A 20,375-nucleotide genomic window follows, 5' to 3' on the forward strand; every position below is an offset into this window, starting at 1 on the left:
TAGCAAGAATGTTCAAGAATAAATCAGAAAAGTGTTGGAAATGTCATCAGACACCGGGTTCATATTACCATACGTGGTGGACTTGCGCAGAAGCTAAAAGATATTGGACTAAGATCCACACGTGGTTGGAGAAAATGACACAAAAATGTATAGACTTTAAACCAGAAACTTTTTTATTGGGAATTATACCAGAAATATATAATAGAGACTTGAAATACTTGATTATAAATGTTTTAACAGCAGCTAGAATTGTATTTGCAAAAAATTGAAAAAAGGAGAAAATACCAACGCAGGAGGAACTATTCAAAAAAATATGGAATGTGCGGAAATGAGTAAACTCACATTTGATATTAGAAAACAAGAAGATGAACAATTTTACAAGGTTTGGGATTTGTTTTATCAATGGTTAGATAAAAAATCATGGTAATGGAAAAAGTGGGAGAACTTTTTATATTTTAAGAATAATAGAATGACATATACAATACTATAAGGGTTTAGCACTATAATGTTGTATGTATGATTTCAATATAGAGAATATTTTGTTTAAAATGTAGGAATAATAATTGGAGTTGAACTATTGATGCAAAATGATGTTGTATGTAAGGATTCAATATTCAGAACATCTTGTTTAAAATTAAGGAATAATAATTACAGTTGAAAAATTGACATTTAATAATAATGTTTATCTAATGAACAATTTGTGATTCGATATATAATTGTAAGTGGTGACCATGGGAAGGACGCACAAAATCTTGTAACCAAATGACACGCTATATGAAATGGAAGAAGGTTGTATGTGTTTTATGTTTTTTGTTCATTTTTGTTTGTTTAAAAATAAAAAAAAATTTTTTTTAAAAAGAGGAAATTCCTTTATATCCCCAGAAGATCCCATCTCATATAAAGTAGTGTATCCTACCTTGAGAAGGGGATATGTTGGATTTGCATGCCACAGCCTCCTTTCCATTTCCTTAGTTGCTGTCAGCGGATGAGGGATATAAAACATTGATGGGAATTAGTTTGGGCTGGGAGAAGAGTGAAAAGCAGAAGGAGGAGGGTGGGATGTGATGCACCCCAGAGGTGGGTTGCCAAATATTTTACTACCGGTTTGGGGGCGCTCACACATGCGCTTACGTGCAAGTGCAACACTTCTGCGCATGCGTAGAAGCATCCAGGCAGGTGGGCAGAGCCTCCCATTGCCGCTAATTCCAGTTCGCCCAATCTGGGCCAAACCGGCAGCAACCCACTTCTGATGCTCCCAAAGGAAAATGAATGGTTTCTCCTTTTCTCCAGTCACAGAGGACCTTCCCAGACAATCAGCCTATGCCTGTGATGGTGAACCTACGGCACACATGCCAGAGGTGGCACGCAGAGCCATCTCTTCTGGTACGCACACCATTGCCCAGGTTAGATCTCCGTGGCGTTTCTTTCATGAGCTTTTGTTTCCCTACAAATGATGAAACAGAAGCTTACAAAAGAAAATGATCTTACCTCTTGCCATGGTGCCAGTGTTGGGATGGTCTTTGGGTCTCTGCTGCACATGTCTGCATGTCCGCACACATGTCTGCGCATGCACATGCTGTTTGGGTACTCAGTGTCTAAAAGGTTTGCCATCACTGGCCTATGCAACAGGTTCACAGCCTTGGGGCTTTGCATGTACATGTTCCTTGGTCCCTGATACTTATTGCATAATATACTGGTATCTTTACTAACCCTGAAGAATTCCAAAGGGAATTGCACATTCCTTTCTAAACTGGTTGCCCTACTTGGGCCAATATAGATGGTGGACTGCATGTCTCCAGAGCCTGCCTCACAGTTTGTGGTTTCAGAACTAGAATGACCTTTGAGATGTCATAACACCTGACTGAAAATGCATCCAGGTTTTTCTACAGCCATAATGGTTTCTATGGATTACTATAGTGTGCAATGCTGCTTGAGCATTTCCTAACTCTGATAGGTATTTGTTTTATTGAGTTGCAAAGTGCACCTTCATCTATTTACATAAACAACCATTTGAGAACATTTACGATAAACATAAAATCATTAAGACGAACCTTTAAAACTGTGAATTAAAACAAAAATGAAATAAAAGATGCCCCCTAAAAAGGGATACACTCTGGAACAGCTCCATCTTCAACATGTTCCTGATTGTAGTCAGGGATGTCATCCATAGGAAAGTGAATTGGTATTCCTGCTTTCAGCTTCTATTTTCCAATGATGGGAATCCATCATTTTTTCTAGGCCAATTCAGCAGCAGTGCATCAAAACCAGCATTTCAATTGCAGCTAGAAGTTAATTGGTGGCCAATATAGGGCCCATACTATACATGTAATATGTTCCCAATGATGGGAATGAGATGACCACTGTATTTTGGATTAAGTCAGTTTCTCATGGTCTTTAAAGGCAACCCGATGCCAAATACCTTGGAGCCCTCCAAAGGGCATGAGGCTGCTGTAACATCTTGCCTAAAGCAAGTAGCAAGAGAAATTAAACAAAATATTGCAAGACCTCAAGGAGAGGGAAATAGTCCATGCATATGACTTACTCCTTGCTTATGGCTTCTGATATATGATTGGGGAAAATTTCAGATTATAAAATCAAAAGTTTAAACTTGTCACTTACTGGCGTCACAAAAGTCTCTTCTTGGTTAATTATTATTACTCTTACCTTTCAACCTTCTATGTTTTTTTAAACCTCCCAACACAGTTTTGGGATTTCCTGTTAAATTCCCATTCCAATATTACCCAGATCCCTCCCTGATTAGCTTTCTCAAGCACTGTTAAGGTAAACTAGAGGAATGTACTAGAAAATGTTTTAAAAATTCAAGGAGATATTCAGAAATATATCTGCCTTGAAAGTAGCCCATACTGTAAGGCACAGTTGATCACAAAGCTAACAGATAAAAAAAAGTTTTAGTTTAGTATATAGATACTATCCATATATTAATCTTCAAAGGTTATATTGAAATCATCACTTCTGTGGTAACTTTGGGAGATGCTGTATCCAAGAATTCGGGGAACAAAGACTTCATTTCCAACACTCAGTGGTTTGAATTTTACAATTAACAAAAGTATTTTGTTGTGAGCCACGGTGGTGCAGTGGTTAGAGTGCAGGCTACTTCTGCTGACTGCCGGCTTCCTTCAATTTGGCAGTTCAAATCTCACCAGCCTTCCAGCCTTTTGATGTGGGTAAAATGAGGGCCCAAATTGTTGGGGGCAAGATGCTGACTTTGCAAACCACTTAGAAAGGACTGTAAAGCACTGTAAAGCGGTATATAAGTGCTATTGCTAATGACAACTATGCTTGCTTCTTATGCAGGCCAATACAGTAGGCATATCTGAAACTAGAAGGGGTTAAGTTCTTTATATGGAAAGGTTCTGGAAAGGAAAGCCAGAAATGTTGAACTATATGCTCTTTGTCTTCCTCAAGGTCTGCCATTTTGAAAACATTGAGGAATCTGATAAGAAATCTAGTATTTGGTAATTTCATTTTATAAGGCAAAAAGTCATTTAAAAAATTCCTTGGTCAACTGCTGATGTTTGTTTACACTTTTTTGTAGAGGGAGACATCTTTGAATATCTCTCAGAATTTTTAGGAACTTTGCCAGTGACTAGTAATGAATCCGGTATCACTACAATGATAACCAAATGGGTTATGAATTATCTGGTATTAAGTAAAATTAATTCAGATAGTTAAAACACATTTACATTTGTCAGCTTGACCCCCCCCCCCCCCCCGCCCAATCCTGTGTCAGTACAACTGTTAATGAGAGCAAAGCTATTATTTTCTTGTGCAATTTTGCAGTTCTTCAGAGCTTGTGGGTGGTTTGTTTGCTCACTGGTGATAACACTTGCTTCATTCTACCTCTTGCCTCTGGGTTTAGTGTGTTCTAGGTGTCCGCCCAGAGTAGAATGCAACCATGTTAGAAAAAGCTTTGGTTGCAGACTAGCCAATCTGCTATCATTTGCTTTCACCTCCCAGCTTTCAAAAGGATTTGAACAAGTGTGGAATATAGCACAAAAGGCAATTTTGCAAACAAAAAACACCCACTCAGATTAGATGCTTCATTTTTGAAATGGATCAGACAATTACTGTAACACAGTATGAATTAAACACATGAGTGTACAGGGTAGATGGGTAGGCATTATTTTTTTATTTCATTTTGTATGAAGGGAATTTTTATTGGGGATCTGCCGTAGTTCTGAATTGGACGTTACAGGTAGTCCTTGACATACAACCACAATTGAGACCAGAATCTTTGGTCCTTGAGTGAAGTGAGACATCACATGACTGCTTTGTTCAAAAACTGCAATCTTGGGACTCTTGGTTGTCGTCATTAAGCGATCTCCTGGGGTGAAAGAGCTGCCAGCTAGAGGGACTTGACCTTGCATGAAGCTGAAACCCTCCAGCAGGTACAGTAATCCTTTTGCTCTCAAAGAGTTGGCCGCCTGAGGAACTCTGTCATGTATGAGGCCAAAACTTTCCAATGGGCTTCTTTTTTGCTGTCAGGATTTGGGCACACAATGAAAAGATATGAAAAAGCCTCTGTTGGCAGGAAATCCCTACAAGGCAAATCTCAGTTGGCCTCTGCCTCACTTCTCACAGTTAGCATACTTCAAAGATAATTTAGGAGCCCAGATCTAATCCTAATCCTAGGCCTAAAGAATGACACATTTTATAATCTATTGACCTTTACTTGACATATAAATAGGTAAAGAGTTTTTTAATCTTTTGCCAGAGACTTATTTGGCTTTACTTAATACTCAATTTAAAAAAAACCCACCTTGATTGCAAAATAAAGAAACACACCTTCTTCATTTCCCAGCATGAGGGATGATACAATTTTGGGATTATGCACTGAGAGTTTGTGGCTGTATATAGTTTCTGCTAAGCAAGAAATAAGAGCATGAGTCCACTGGTTTCAAAAAATCAGAAAAACCCCCAAATAAAACAGGAAACACTTGCTTTTAAAAAAGGCTAAAGGCAATTAGAGTTTTCTGTGTTAAAAATGCAATGACTTTTAAAAGAATAGGAGGAGGAATTGTTCAGGGTATAAATAGCATAAAGTCAATTGTTTGAATAAGAGAAACATGGAAGGGTTTTTTTTTTAAGAGAGAATGCAGGCCCAGATTTAAAGCTCAGGAGAGCTCAAGCTTTATCCTCTCCTCAACATGCATTCCGAAGCAACCAGCTGAATCTATCCACCTTTGCACTTTATCAAAAAGCTGTTGAAAGTAACATCACATCTGGTCTTAATCAACTAGATGTGGACTGTGTTTTTTGGATTTAGCTTGGCCTAGGATATTCCCAGTTTCTCAGTTGAAACTGATTAAATCTGTCCATGTATTGTGAGATTGAGTTTTCATAATGTCTTCTGATTGCTGGTGGGTGTTCATGGATGTGCTCTGCTTGTCTTTTGTCAATCTTTAACTAAATGCCTATACAAGACTTTAACATAGTGGCTGTTAAAGACATTACATTGCATGTTGTAGATGACTTTTATTTTTGTCTTCTTCTTGGGTTACTGCAGCCGAACCGGTAGTGGTTTGGTAGCCTGGGTCACTAGAACTGGCCGCGACCCAGGCCTGCCATGCTCCTGAACTGGTTCCCTGGGTGGCGCCTTTTCAGTTCTGTGCATGCGCAGAACAATTTTAATTGCCCTGCACATGCGTGTGCAGCTTGCATCAAGCACAAAGTGCGCACATGAGCGAACTGGCAGTAGTGCCTGCTGTAACCCACCCCTGGGCTACTGGGTCTTTGGACTTATTTAAGATGGTTTGGATGCGGTAGCTCAGTGGCTATGATGCTGAGCTTGTCAATCAGAAAGGTCCGCAGTTTGGTGGGGCAAATCCCTAGCGCTGCGTATTGGAGGGCACTCCCATTACTTGTCCCAACTTCTGCCAACCTAACAGTTTGAAAGCGATTAAAAAATTTAGTCATGTTCGCCACATGACCACGACTAGCGCAAGGGGAACCTTTACCTTAAGATGGTTTGGAGGGTTTTAATTGGTTTGTGCCCTATGGTGATGCTGTATAGTTGTAATAATATTTTGGTTGTTTCTAAAAAGTTTTTGATGTATGGTATCTTTTATGTAGTCTGGTAGGTTGTGTTGAAGTGAATTAAGTGGTTAGGTACTTTTTAATTAAAAAAAGGTATTTTTTTGAAAGATGTATAGGTGGTCTGTTTCCTTTCTAGTGCTCTGTTTTTTTGTCAGAATAATGTTCTTACATTGCTGGGTTATTATTTTGGTAATAGAATACTTAGTTAGTGTGGGATATTTTTGATAGACTTGCATTTCTAATTTGTTGTTACTTCCTCTGCAGATGACAACATCCAGGAAGAATAATGTGTTGTTTTTGTTTTTTATTATGACAAAGGTGTTGTTAATATGCTGAATCCATACTTTTGGTTGTATATGAAGGAGTGCAGTGTTTATAGTACTCCCACACATACAACCAAAAGTATGGATCTAGTTTGCAAATGATATCTTCATCATTAAAAAAAGGGAAGAGAATATACACGAAACAACCTACATATTCAAAGGAATAACATTCACAAGGAAAGAAGAAAATAACAGGTCAAAAACATCTGAGAAACAATCAACCAATTATTACAATCACATGTAAATCACATGTAATCACTGGAGCACAAAACTAATTAAATGTTTTACACTTGAAACCCTGCAGTTTGAAGACATTTTTGTTTAGTCCATGTCAGGTACACAGGAAAGGGAAAAATAAAGTCTTCACAGGCATGCCTATGTGGTTCTTATGACAACAGCACCAAATAAAAGTAGTCCTCAACTTACAACAGTTTGTTTATTAATCATTCAAAGTTGCAACGGCACTGAAAAAAGTGATTTATGAACATTTTTCACATGTATGACTGTTGCAGCATCCCCATGGCCATGTGATCAAAATTCAAACGTTTGCCAGTTGACTCATATTTATGAGGATTGCAATGACCCAGGCAGAGGTGGGTTGCTCTTGGTTGGGCCAGGATTGGGCGAACCAGTAGTAATCGCAGCAGGAGGCCACGCCCACCCACCCAGGCCCTTCTGCACATGCGCCCACCCCCAAATTGGTAGTAAAAAAAAATGGCAACCCACCACTGGTCCCAAGGTCATGTGATCACATCTTGCAAAGATCTTGCAAGCAAAATCCATGGGGAAGCCAGATTGACTTACAACTGTACTGTACTAATATAATTGCAGTGATTTACTTAACAACTGTCGCAAGAAAAGTAGTAAAATAGGGCAATGCTCACTTAACAACTGCTTCACTTAACAACATAACTTATTGGCTGAATTGTGGTGGTAAGCTGAGGACTACTTACTGTAGGCTTAAGCAGCTTTTTTCTGGGATGTTTTTAACTTTACTTTCTGGCCTATGGACCTGGGAAATCATGGACAAACCAAATCCAATCCTACCTACTTTTACAAGGTCAAGGTCAACTAGAAACACCTGCCCTAATTCCCGTGGAACTTATTCGAGTCTTCTGGACACACAGTTGAGGACCGGTCGGAGTTTTAGTCCGGGGGCCCAGCAAGCTAACTTTTAAAACGAAATCTTTCGTGCGCATAAGAGCAGGCTAAAAACAAAAACAAAACGCGACCGGCTTCTGAAAGCGCTGGGAGTTCGTCATGAATGAATCCCGCTTCCCGCCATTCCCGGGAGCGGCCTGCCGATGGCCCCAGAGAGCAAAGCGCCAATCTCAAAAGCCAGCCCTCCGCCGCTCATTGAGAAGAAAGTCCCGGAGCAGCGTTGCTTTCGCTCGCCTCACTGAGCTCAGCCTTCGCTTCGCGCCGGGTCGCCCGCTCCGCTCCTGGCGGCTCTGAGGCGATGGAAGGAGACTCGGGCCAAGGCGCTTCCGAGGAAGTTTTGCTCTCGGGCGTCTTTCGCCTCGTCCCTTCTCCGAAGGCGAACTGTGCCCTGAGCCTCACGAGCGGCGCGGAGCTGCTGGTGCGCCGGCTGGACTCGGCTGGACGGAGCAGCAACGCGGGCAGCGCGCTCAGCCTGTCCACTTGCGTGGGCTGCTACGCTTTCCAGGGCAAGAGCGCCTCGCAGCAGCCGGCGGCCGCCTACTTCTCCGTCGTTTGCTACCCTTTCAAGAAGGGCTGGTGGTACCGCGGGGAATCTCGGCAAAAGGTGGCGAAGACCTTTTGCGTCCTCGCGTCGCAGGACGCCGAAGAGAACCGGCACGTTGCCGAGACCTGGGTGAGGACGATCCGAGAGCTCTCGGCCCCCCATCTGGAAGGTGAGCGAATCGGAAAAGGCAGAAGAAGGGATGTTAGGCGGAGGTTCCCCTAGCTCGCTTTGCCTTGCGCCGGTCGGCAGCGCGCACCTTTATCTGAGGCGGTTGGGTTCACGTTAATAGGCGAGTCCCAAAGGCAGCGGCTTACTCGTTTGTGCTGGGCGAACTCTGGCCAACCTGACTTGTAAAGCAACTTTGGTGTGTTGTGCGAAGCCAGCGAGAGGGGGTAGATGCTTATGGTTGAACAAGTTTGATTACAAGGGTTGCGAGAATTCCACCTGAATATTTTTATCCCATTGGATTCAGTTGGTTTTGTTCCCTCCAGTGCCTAAAATTGCAATCCTATCACAGGATCTTGGCTCACCCTGGGTAAAAAGGACAGGACCGGCCCTTACTTTTTGTCCAAATGGATAAAGCACCGTCTAGATTTTTTTATGTATATAAAATTGCTAAAAATTAGAAAAGTGTTAATTGACTTTGAAAACTATCCCATTCATGTCCAAATGTGCTTTTTCAAAAAGCAATTGAATGTGTTGTTTCTCTTAAACATGCTTTGCTTCTCATCCAAGAAGCATCTTCAGGCATTTTTAGGAGAGAAAACCCCCAACCCCATTACAGGACTTGAGGTAAATATCTTGGCTCACCCTGGGTAAAAAGGATAGAACCAGCCCTTAATTTTTGTCCAAATGGATAAGGAATGTCTAGATTTTTTTTAATGTATATAAAATTGCTGAAAATTAGAAAAGTGTTAATTGTCTTCGAAAACTATCCCATTCATGTCCAAATGTGCTTTTTCAAAAGACAACTGGACATGTTGTTTCTCTTGAACAAGCTTTGCTTCTCATCCAAGAAGCATCTTCAGGCATTTTCAGGAGAAAAACATATGCAGTTATAGGGTAAAGCTGGTATTAAGCTACATATATCTTTGGCTGCTATACAGCTTTGGAATGGGAGCTTCCATTTGCTCTTAGTCTTAGTGGACAACCAGCTAAATATGAGCCAGCAGTGTGCAGGGGCAACCAAAAAGGTCAATGCTATACTACATTACATTATCAGAGGGATACAATCAAGATCAAGTAAAGTACTAATGCCACTCTATAAAGCCCTAGTTAAACCACACCTAGAGTACTGCATCCAGTTTTGGTCGCCACACTATAAAAAAGATGCTGAGACTCTAGAAAAAGTGCAGAGGAGAGTAACCAGGATGATTAGGGGACTGGAGACTAAAACATATGAAGAATGGTTACAGAAACTGGGCATAGCTAGTCTAGTGAAGAGAAAGACCAGAGGAGACATAATAGCAGTGTTCCAATATTTGAGGGGCTGCCACAGAGAGGAGGGGGTCAAGCTATTTTCCAAGGTACCTGAAGCCCAGACAAGGAATAATGGATGGGAACTGATGAAAGAGAGATTCAATCTAGAAATAAGGAGAAACTTTCTGACAGTGAGAACAATCAACCAATAGAACAGCTTGCCTTCTGAAAGTCTCACTTGAGACTTTCAAGAAGAGATTGAACTGCTATTTGTCAGAAATAGTGTGGGGTCTCCTGCTTGAGAGGGGGGTTGGACTAGATGACCTATAAGGTCCCTTCCAACTCTGTTAATCTATAATCTATAATACTTGTGAGAGTGAAAATGCATGAGTGCAGGACTTGTTGGTGTTCCAAATGTGCTTTATTTTCCAACAGACGAGCCCATCAGTTGAAAGATTTGAAAGGTTAGTTTTCATCTCATCAATCAAAAAGGATGAACTCTAAGGAAATATCATAGAGATAGCATCAAAACGCAAAAGGGGACGAGTAACCCTCCCTGCCTTTACTACTGGATATCTATGGCCAGTGATTTTTCCATATCAATTATAATTTCTTACAGATTTACTTGAGATTTAACTTGATCAAAAGGCATACATTAAGCTTCAGAGAGAAGATGTTTAGAATGGAAGACATGCCATTATTTTTGATCTTAGGAATTTGGGCTAGGGCATGGGTCAGCAACCCACAGCTCTGGAGCCGCATGTGGCTCTTTTATCCCTCTGCTATGGCTCCCTGTCTCCAGGTAGAGGAAAAAAGAGGCCGCACTAGGGTAAGGGAACTGGTCAGCTCCAGAATTGAATGGAGAGGCTTCCATTTAGGACCTTTGTGGCTCTTTGATGTTTAAGGTTGCCGACCCCTGGGCTAGGGGGCAGAATCCACCTCACCTTTCTACTTTCAGAAAGGCCCTTTCTTCCCTCATCCCTTCCACATCATTTTGTAATCCATGCCAGCTCTGTGGGACTTGTTCAGGATTTATCTGGAAAGAACATATGACTGCAATCCTAAGTGGAGAAAATTATCCTACTTTGCCCTTTAAAGAACTTCAGAACTGTCATGCTGGCTGAGCCAAAGTCCATCACTCTTAGCAACATGTTTTTAATAGTAAGTAGATGCATTGTGATTTTTCAAATTGCCCTTGACTTTTTTATTGCTTCCTGTTTGAGTGGCATTTGTTCCTTTGTCTTTACTGGATTTTTATAAGCTGAGTTGTTCTTCTAACATAGAACCCTCTAAGCAAATAGGAAGGCAAATAATAACCAGGAGACCTGTGGCATACTGTAGTTTATTAAAAGAACTGGTCATGAAACAGAGTATGAAGCTTGATTAGGAGAACTAACCCCAGTCTATTGTGTTCATCAAGGCTTTATCAATTCAGTATAAGATTTGCCAGGCCTGGAGGAAAATGAATGAATATGAGGTATAAAGGACCTTTGCAGATATTTAAGTACTTCTCTTAAATAAGGTATTTGTACAAAAGGGGTATAGATCCTACCATGTTCAGCATTATTAAATTAAGGCTACTGAACCCCATTCTTGGGGATCTTGGATTCTATAATTTAGAAGCATCTAAATAGCCACAGCTTCCCTACCTTTGAAGTAGCTTAAGGTGAAAAATTAAAATTTAAAGCCACACCTGAAGGCCTTATGTGGGCTATCCAAACATTTCATCAGGCTAATTTTAACTTGATGTTAATCCTATACTTTAGGAGTAAGCACCCACAACTCCAATTATTTTAATGTAATTGCAATTATTTTTAAGTAACATCGAATCACTTACCTTTAATGGAGTGCTGGGTCTGGTGTGCCAATAAAAGGTTGTGTGCAAAATTTGCTTAGAAAAACTTGTGTTGTAATTGTTAGGGCTGGCATGTTTGACCTGTAAAAATCTGAATTTTCACTAGATGCCAGCAGAGAGATTCAGGAACAAACTTTTTACAGCCATCCAATGGTCATTTGGAGTTTTGCAGTTCAGATTTGGTAGTCCTAGAAATTGTAGACTGGAAGAGATGTGTGTTTGAAAAAAGGTAACCTTAATTTCTGCCTGGACAGTAGGTTGCAGTGACCTTCAAATACGAACTTATCTTCTTGAGAAGCTTGTACAGTTCCAGGTGCCTTTAAAAAGATTATATAGGCTTCTATTCAATAGGTATATTACAGTAACTTTGCAGACCAAGCTGTAACTACAGTTTCTTTTGTGGTTGATAAATCATTTCCATACAATGGATATCATGGTGTGCAGTCCCCTTAAAAGAAAAGGTTGGTAAATAAAAGCATTCAGAGCTGTATATCCATTTATTTAGATTTAGGAAATGTATCTTTGGTAAGGATTAAATAGATTCTACTGATTTGATCTTACTCCAAGAATCTGTTTCACCAGGAGTAACAATGGGATAAGAGAAATGGATGAACACACAGTGGGAAGCAAAATCCTCTTCCAAGTTTTTTACAGCTGTTATTACAGTTTCATTCTTCCGTTAACCCAGAATATGTTGCTGTTATGTGAATCATTGTCTAGTTATTTGGATAATAACAAGGAACCTCGTATGTGGTTTGAATCACCCCAGAAAGCAGTGAAAGATCAAATTCTTTTCCAAGACATTTATTACTCTGAAGGTTACAACAATAGTTCTTTATTTCAGCTATTCTGCGAGTTCTTTTGCGAGCTCTTTTCAAAACATCTCCTTGGGGAATTGTGCTACACACATACAACAATGGCCAAATTAGGCAGCGGAAAGTTAAAATGAAGAGCTCCACTAGGTGAGTTTCACAATCACTGTAATGATGTGCTTCTTCATTGCCACTGAATCCCATTCCATTATAGCTCTTCATGACACACCTGGGCAGCTTTTAAGTTTGTGTTACTTTTTAAGAATGGTGCAGTTTTCAAATACTTGGAGAACTGTGTGACTGAGTGACAAGTTCAGCCTTCTGAGGTTAGCTTTTCAGCAGATACTTGTTCAGGAGAGCGGGTAACCTGAAAAGATCAGGCTATATTGAAAATAGGAGAGAGAAGCTGAACTCACAGGATGTATGGAGCATCTTTGCCTCAATCATTTTTGAAGCATGGTCAACCCTTAACAGCAGGACCATTTGCCTTCCTTTATTGCAGTGATGGCGAACCTTTTCGGCACTGAGAGCCGAAACAGTTGCACAGAAACGTTGCATACGTGTACACATGCTCGTCATGGCCACGCTCTGGAAAAGCCAAACTTCCAGGTTCTAGCGCACATGTGCACCCGATGATCAGCTGGCTGGCGCGCATGTGCAGGCTAGATTTTTGCACTGCCGCACACTCAAAGGGATCGAGCTCCAGAAAAGCTGAACTTTCAAGCTCTGGCGCACCTGACAATCAGCTGGCCGATGCACATGCGCACATCGGTTTTCGGCACTGTTGCGCGTGGGGAGAAAATCTGATGATCGCAAGTGCATACATGCCAGAAACCCTGGAAGACAAACAGGCAAAGCCACGTGTGCCAGGTGACATGGCTTTGCGTGCCACTTTGGGCACGCATACCATAGGTTCGCCAAAATGGCTATATTGTCTGCAATTATCTTTCTGTTTGCTATGTTGCAAGGTTTCCTTCTCATGAAGTAGAAACACAGGAGACCATTTTCTGTTCAAGCTGGTGATCTGCTTGGTTTTGCCTGTGGAAGCACATGAACTTGGAGTCTGATAGATGCTTAGGGGTGGCTCCTTCGGTCAAGGCTAACATATGGACTTGTGATGAATGCCTTACTCAGACTCCTTCCTCCGCAGCTTCCAGGCATGCAGGCATGTCAGTCAATCATGGAGTTGCTGTGTAATATAAACACAGTCCAGAACCAGGAAGATTTCAAAACCTTGCGGTCGCTGTCTACATCATCAGTATGGTGACTCAGCATTTTTTTAGCCATGAAACAGATGAAGAAAAAAGAACTCGCTTTGAGTTTGCTAATTGAAGAATGAACAGTACTGTTGGTTAAATCAATCTTGCTTCATTTTAATTGTTTTCCAGGAAGAAGGAATCCTTCTGCTTTCCCCTCTGCAAGAGGTCGTTGGGAGGGTTGGAGCGTTTTCAGAAGGGAAACGGGGGGGGGGGGTGAAACAGGGAGGGAGAATTGCTGACTCTCTGCTCAGAATTCTGCTGTATGAAAGCAGTGTGTGAACTGCTTAGAAGAGGCTACTGCTTCATTGGTCATTGTGGTTAGACAGCCTTTAGCCTGTCACAATGTATGCCCTCACAGTGGCTTGCCCCCGAAAGCCTTTTGATATCCTTGTGACCTAGAGAGGAGAGACGGGGGGCTATAAGGCAGTCATAAAAGTCAAGATGGCAATCATGTCCTGATGCATGTAGGGGACTGGGCTTTGATCACATGTTTGTGGACTTGATCTTGATGTTTGATCTTCTCCCTGAGGATATCCTTAGTAGAGGTCATACTATATCTGGTGTGCTATTCTCCTTCCATTAGTGGTTAGCATTTTTTGTTTGTTTTGTTTCTACAAATTTTCTGGACTTGATCAAATCTGCAGAAAGTCTGAGTAGTTCTCAGGGAGAAATGAGTTGCAGAGGAAAAAGTAAGGCCAATAACCTCTATCATTTATGCTTGTTTGGAAATAAAACTGATACGTTGGGGTCAAAAGCTAGAATGATGACCGCTCACCTCCATAGGCACAAAACTGAAAGGCTTAAATCAAAGAAGAGGACATTGGAAAACTTCCTACAAATAGGATCTTTCTGAAGAATTAGATTATTTTGAAGCACTCTATTCTATTCCCTTGCAAACATGTAAATTACTTTCTACTTTTTACTTTTAATACTAAGCTGTGCCATTCCTCCTCTGCTAATATTTGGGACAGGATCCTAGTGTGCACTGTCTTACTTTCTGATGTAGTATATTTAACTGAGAAGAGAATTGCTCAACAAGTTATTTGTTCATTTTTATGGTATTATATAATGTATGTGAAAGAATGAAAGCAGAGCTGTATGATTCTAATGGGAAGATATGAACAACACCAATACGTCAGATGTGACTTTAATTACTGAAAGATTACAATTTTAGGAGCCTGCCTTCAGGTTGTCTAAAACTTTTTTCTAGGCTGAATGCTAATCAACCCAATAGAAAAACTCAGGAAAGGAAGATAGGGAGTAAAGAGTAAAAACAGGGTTAATATGATAGGATTGGTATGATTAGGTAGTGATATAATTAGTTTATGCCTTCCTCTTTTGGGCCATTGAAAGATAAATCTAAAGCAGAAGTACTTTGGACAGTAGCCAATTTAATTTCAGTTTCTCTCCAAATGTTCTTTTGTAACTGTCTTGGAATTTGGGTCTTTATCTATTACACCAACACCATTAATCATACATTACACCAACATTAATCTAAAAAACCCCTAGCATTTGAAGTGCACTGGACATTAACAATAAAACCAATTCACCCATATAAGCAACCCTGTGACTAATGTGATAGCTAGCCACAAAGATGGAGAGCCAGGATATTGCCAGCACATGTGAATTGGGCCCTAAGATAAATTATATCTGAGCACCGACTTTAGAATGGAGCCTAGACTAGACAGACGAAACCAATATGAATGCAATATGGAGTGTGACATTTCTTATGAAGATCAGTATATTCAAATTACGTCCTAGACATTCTACAAACAATCAGAAACAGATCTAGGCAGTTCTTTTGTGGGATTTGGGTCTGTTGAAAGTGATTATTTGACTATATATAAACAAGGATAATGTAATAAGGAAACATTCCAGAATTTCATTTACATAAAAAAACCACTGATATCTGAAGTAACACCTTTCTCATAGTGTTACCTTCTTGGTATGCTTTGCATACATCATTCAATGTGACATCTATCACTTGCACACACTGTATATATCAGACATTTGCACCTTTAGTGTGTTTGGAGAGATAAGGAAAGTGTCAGAGTGTTATTGGGAGCATGCACTTAAAAAAAAACACAGAATGAAAAGTGAATTATACTTCCCGTTAAAAAAACAAAGTGAATAGAACAATTTTCTAAATATGACCATCTCAGACCTGAAGAGGCTATTTAAACAATTTCCAGTAGCAAAAACGATGCTTCGCTCCACAATCAAAATAACTACCAGTTTAGGCAAAGTCATTTCCTCCCACACAAACAAACCCATCAGCCTTTTATGTAGACAAATTCAGGTATTCACTTTAAATCCCAGAATGAATCAGAATTTGTGGATAGATGCAGAATCATTTGGGTTGCATAAGCATTCATGTATAGAAGCAAATGAGTGAGCAACCTGGGAGGACAAGTTTACGTCATTATCAGTAATCTCTTGCTGGTACATCAGAAACGAGCGACTTCAGCAAATGCCAGGAAGGAGGCTGTGATCTCGCGTGTGCTCTGCTGCGGGAGGACACACTTACCCATATGTTTCCTGACCTTTGTTTTCTGGGTGGAGAAGCTGATTCCTTGTCACACCTCCCCTGTAGCATAGGGAACGAGATGGAAAGCTTGCAAGCCAGGTTGGTTTCTGGCTGGAGGTGCATTGTGAATACCATGGATTATGTGAGGCAGATACTGTGTGGCTTGCGTAAATTGGCTTGCTCCATGAAAAAGAGATTCCAAAAGAACCTGCCCAGAATCTTTAATGCTCTTAGAGTTGGGTGGACGGCTTTCAGTGCCTAATAGGAGAAAAAGAGCAAGAATGCTCTTTTCTCTGATACCGATCCTCAGCGGAAGAGGCTTGCCACAGAGAGCATGGCCTGGTAACCAATATGGTGAGTTGGTTACGATCAGGGGTGGATTGCTGCCGCCATTGTTGCTCGTTCACTTCGCGTGTGCTTTGCGTGCCAGACGTGTGCTGTGCGTGGGTGCGCGCATGACTATAAATTGTTCTGCCTACGTGCAGAACATGAAAAAAATACTAAAAACCAGGGAACCGGTTTGGGGGTGTGGCCGTCCTGGGTCACTGCCAGTTCTGTGACCCAAGCCAAAATACCACTACCGGTTCTCCCTAACTGGTGCAAACTGGTAGCAACCCACCTCTGGTTACGATTTAGTTATTTGTGTGAACCCAGACAATAATGGCTTATTCAGTGAATCATTGCCATACAAATCAAGACCTAGTGAAATTTGAGTTCTGTTATTAACACATCTTGGAAATGGTCTGTAGGAACCATATGGCTGATTAGTGGTTCAGTAAGTATTTCCTGACAAGATCACACTGTTAAAGGAATGAGCATGTTATGCAGTTAGATTTTCTCAAACACACAGAGTTGCTTTTCCTTCAAAGTTGCATCATTTTTCTTCTGTTTATGAAAGAAAGTGCAAATGCAGCTAAGGCCCTATTTAAATATCAGCCATCTCTATATTGTTACAAATAACAGCAGGATCTCTGTTTTCCTTTCTTGGGGGCCCCTCTTACAACTATATCTTGGTAATTGGGAGGGGTGCAAAGTGGAAAAGTGACTCAGCAGTTTTGACTTCTTGCAAATCAGCAGGTCTCTGCTTTCAGAGACATGAAAAAATTTCTTTGGGGTTTTTCTTTGAATCACGTAGTGCTGAATCACAGCTACGGGATTTGGCTATTGCAAAATCATCTGGCAAAAATAAGCAAAGTTTATTCTCTAGACCCCCCCCCCATTTCAGAAATAAGCATTAGAACAGTGGGTGGGATGACTGGGTGGGTGGGTGGGTTGAAATTCAACATATCTGAAGAACATAGCCTTAGAGAAAGTTTGAAGTACACAGACAAAGACAAGAATGCCACAAAAGGTTATAAATTCAGATGCAGTCATTTGCTGACCCGCTTTACAACTGTCAAGACTTACGACCGGAATTGTGGTCTCAATTACAGTCGTACGTTGACAACTGCTTGTGTATATAAGGCACTTATGCAAAAGGAATGAGCTACATTAGTGGTCTCCAATCTTTCTGAGTCCGGAGACCGCTGTTGGCAGTGGTGGGGAGAGTTTTGTGCGCTTGTCCACCATTGACACAGCCTGGTTCCCAACAGGCAACGGCCCAGATGTTGGAAGACCCCTGGGCTACTTGATATTGTTCTTAAACTAAAGAAATATAAATTTAACAAATAAATAACTGAATAATATGAAGAAATTATTAATATATTTCCAAAAGATGAAGAGCAAATTGTGCTGGACTTTGCAGTGAAGAACAAGATGAGGCTATCTTGGTTACAGTTTTGGCCTGTAAATCCCAGGTATCAGAAGTTAACTATAAAGTGCAAATTGATGGGAAGTACCATAACACCAAATAGGAAGTGAGGTGAGGCACAGAGGTAGCTAAGAACACAGGATTTGTGCTGTATCTGCTTGTGTTATTTGTTGTGGCTCTGCTACAGAGGTGGGTTCCTGCCAGTTCTAACCTCTTCTATAGAAGAGGTTCCACAAATCTACCGTGCCGTTTAGAACCAGTTCCAGCTCCCTCCCTCTGCCCGTCCACACATCATCAAGATGAAGAGCAAGAGGAGGAATTCTGGGAGTTGAAGTCCACAAGTCTTAAAGCTGTCAAGTTTAAACACCCCTGGGATTTTTTTCTAAAGGGTTAGGGGTGCAAGGGTCTTGTAACTTGACAGCTTTAAGACTTGTGTGCTTCAAATGCCAGAGTTTCTGAGCCAACATTTTGGTTGCTAAGCAAGAGCGTTGTTAAATGAGTTTCAACACATTTTACAAGTTGGCCATGCCCACCCAGTCATGTGGCTGGCAAGCCACTCCTACCCAGTCACATGGGCAGCAAGCCACTCCCACAAAGCAGGCCACACCTACATAAGAGGTTCTAAAAATTTTGAAACCCACCACTGCCCTGCTAGTGTATTTGAGTAATCAGAAGTTGGTTGTCCTTAGCTAAGATAGTCCCAGTAACCTCCTTAGTGGATTTCTGTTTCTTTCGAGGTGGAGTTCTACTATGTTAGCTTGGGTTGATGGGAGTTTAATCTGCTTGGAAATTTGGCATAGTTAACCTATGGTCAGTCAGTCCTTCTATACAATTATGGTAGGTCTCAATGGGCAGGACTCTAATATTTGATATCCTTTTTAAATAGGACTAGCTAACCATTGGGTCATCCTTTCAGAGATATTTGCTTACCTAAAAAAGAGAAACAGAATGGGCAGCAGCAAGCAAAAAAAGGCTTCTGACTTCCTGCCAACTTTCCCATTGATCTTGCTTATAGGAAGTTGGCAAGGAGTGCCAGAAATCTGCTCTTCCTCGGTTGGCCTGTGGAACTGCTGCCACTTGGTTAGAGGGAGGGAAAACAAAGATCACCATGAATTTTGAGGAAAACTGCACCCTGGCTTCAATCTTGGGATGTCCCCAAGTGCCCCTCTCTCAGGGAGGAAGAGGGCTGCCTACATATGCTCCCTCTCCAGCGAAACCAGTGGTGGGTTCCTACCGGTTCGGCCGAACCGATAGTGGTTTGGCGGCCTATGTCGCTAGAACTGGCAGTGACCCAGTCCTGCCATGCCCCCGAACCGTTTCCCCGGTCTCTTCTCCCATCACCAGCATGTTTCAGTAAACTACACATGAACAAGTGAAGCGAGCAGTGTGCACGCGAAATTTTTCCGTGCACACAAAATGCCCTCTGTCAGCGAATTGGTAGTAAACTGGTTAGGAACCCACCACTGAGCCAAACATACCTTGCCAGAAAACATTTGAGTCACTCCCTCACTTTTCCCTCATCAGACACTGCCATTAAGAGGTTTCCAATTTTTGGTTCTAAATCGCCAATTGCCACTCGCCTGTCAGGATTTACTGCCACCCAATTGGGTACAGTGGTACAATTCGGAAGAGAGCCAGTTTGGTGTAGTGGTTAAGGTGCTGGCCTAGAAACAAAGAGACTGCGAGTTCTAATCTTCCTTAGGCCCAAAGCTAGCTGGTGATTTTGGGCCAGTCATTCTCTGTCAGCCCAAACTTACCACAGTATTGTTGCTGGAGGGAAAATAAGAGGAGGGAGAAGTATTATATATGTTCATTGACTTGAGTTACTTATAAAGTAATTTATAAATAAATTAAAATAAATAAATGGCAAGAGGGAAGTGGGAAAGAATGTAGGCCTGCAGAGATGGTATTCTGTCGGTTTGCCCGATTCGGGTGAACCAGTAACGGTGTGACGGGAGACTCTGCCCACCCGCCAAGACATCATCACGGATGCTCTGTGCATGCACAGAAGCGTTGCATGCATGCACGCTCCTAGTTCCGAACCAGTAGCAAAGGTAAGAGAAAACCATTACTGGCTCCATGCAACCTTCAGGTTTCTAGGCAGTGTAGTTGAAAGGCACTGTGGGATTGAAATGGCTACAACTTCCCCAAATTACATTCCCACGGGATTCATGGCACCAGGTATTCTGTAAATTAGCCCCATCAGAGTTAATGATGGTTCAATGACTGTTGCCCTCTATCTTCCAATTCTTCCAATTTGAAGGTTACAAACAATCAGACACAAGAATTTTAGCAGCTTATAGAAATATTAACAGTAACGCATTTCAAAGGGCAGAATTACCAAGTTCTGAATCATGAACTGAAACCTGACGAGCAAGATAGAAAAGACTAACCTGCTTCTTGTAGGAAGTGCTTGCCAAACACAGGTTGTTATCATCCTTTCTGCAAATTATTTTCAATTGAGAGTAAGTACTTTGCCCACTGAATCAGGTCTCAGATGGGACCTTTCATATTTGGATCTAGATCAAACCTCTTGTCAACTCATATGACAAACTAGACTCTGTTTAGCATGATGACTGCAAACTTCCAGCTGACAAAATCCAGATACCTGAACGGGGTTTATTTATCTTGTATAAGTCCACCCACAATCCTGGGCGATTCCTAAAAT

The 20,375-nt window shown here is 41.3% G+C and overlaps 1 protein-coding gene across 1 annotated transcript in view; it reads left to right on the forward strand.

Annotated features, from left to right (window-relative positions):
• The first annotated feature begins 7,771 nt into the window (after positions 1 to 7,771).
• The window catches only part of SPHK1 (sphingosine kinase 1), a 39,080-nt gene continuing 26,476 nt past the window's right edge, over positions 7,772 to 20,375 (forward strand). Inside the window, exon 1 of the mRNA XM_032211107.1 lies at positions 7,772 to 8,254. Coding sequence (XP_032066998.1) covers positions 7,840 to 8,254 — 415 coding nt within the window. The 5' untranslated portion in view covers positions 7,772 to 7,839. The remainder of the gene's footprint in view (positions 8,255 to 20,375) is intronic.

This window comes from Thamnophis elegans, chromosome 2 (assembly GCF_009769535.1).
Source record: "Thamnophis elegans isolate rThaEle1 chromosome 2, rThaEle1.pri, whole genome shotgun sequence".
Lineage (NCBI taxonomy): Eukaryota > Metazoa > Chordata > Lepidosauria > Squamata > Colubridae > Thamnophis > Thamnophis elegans.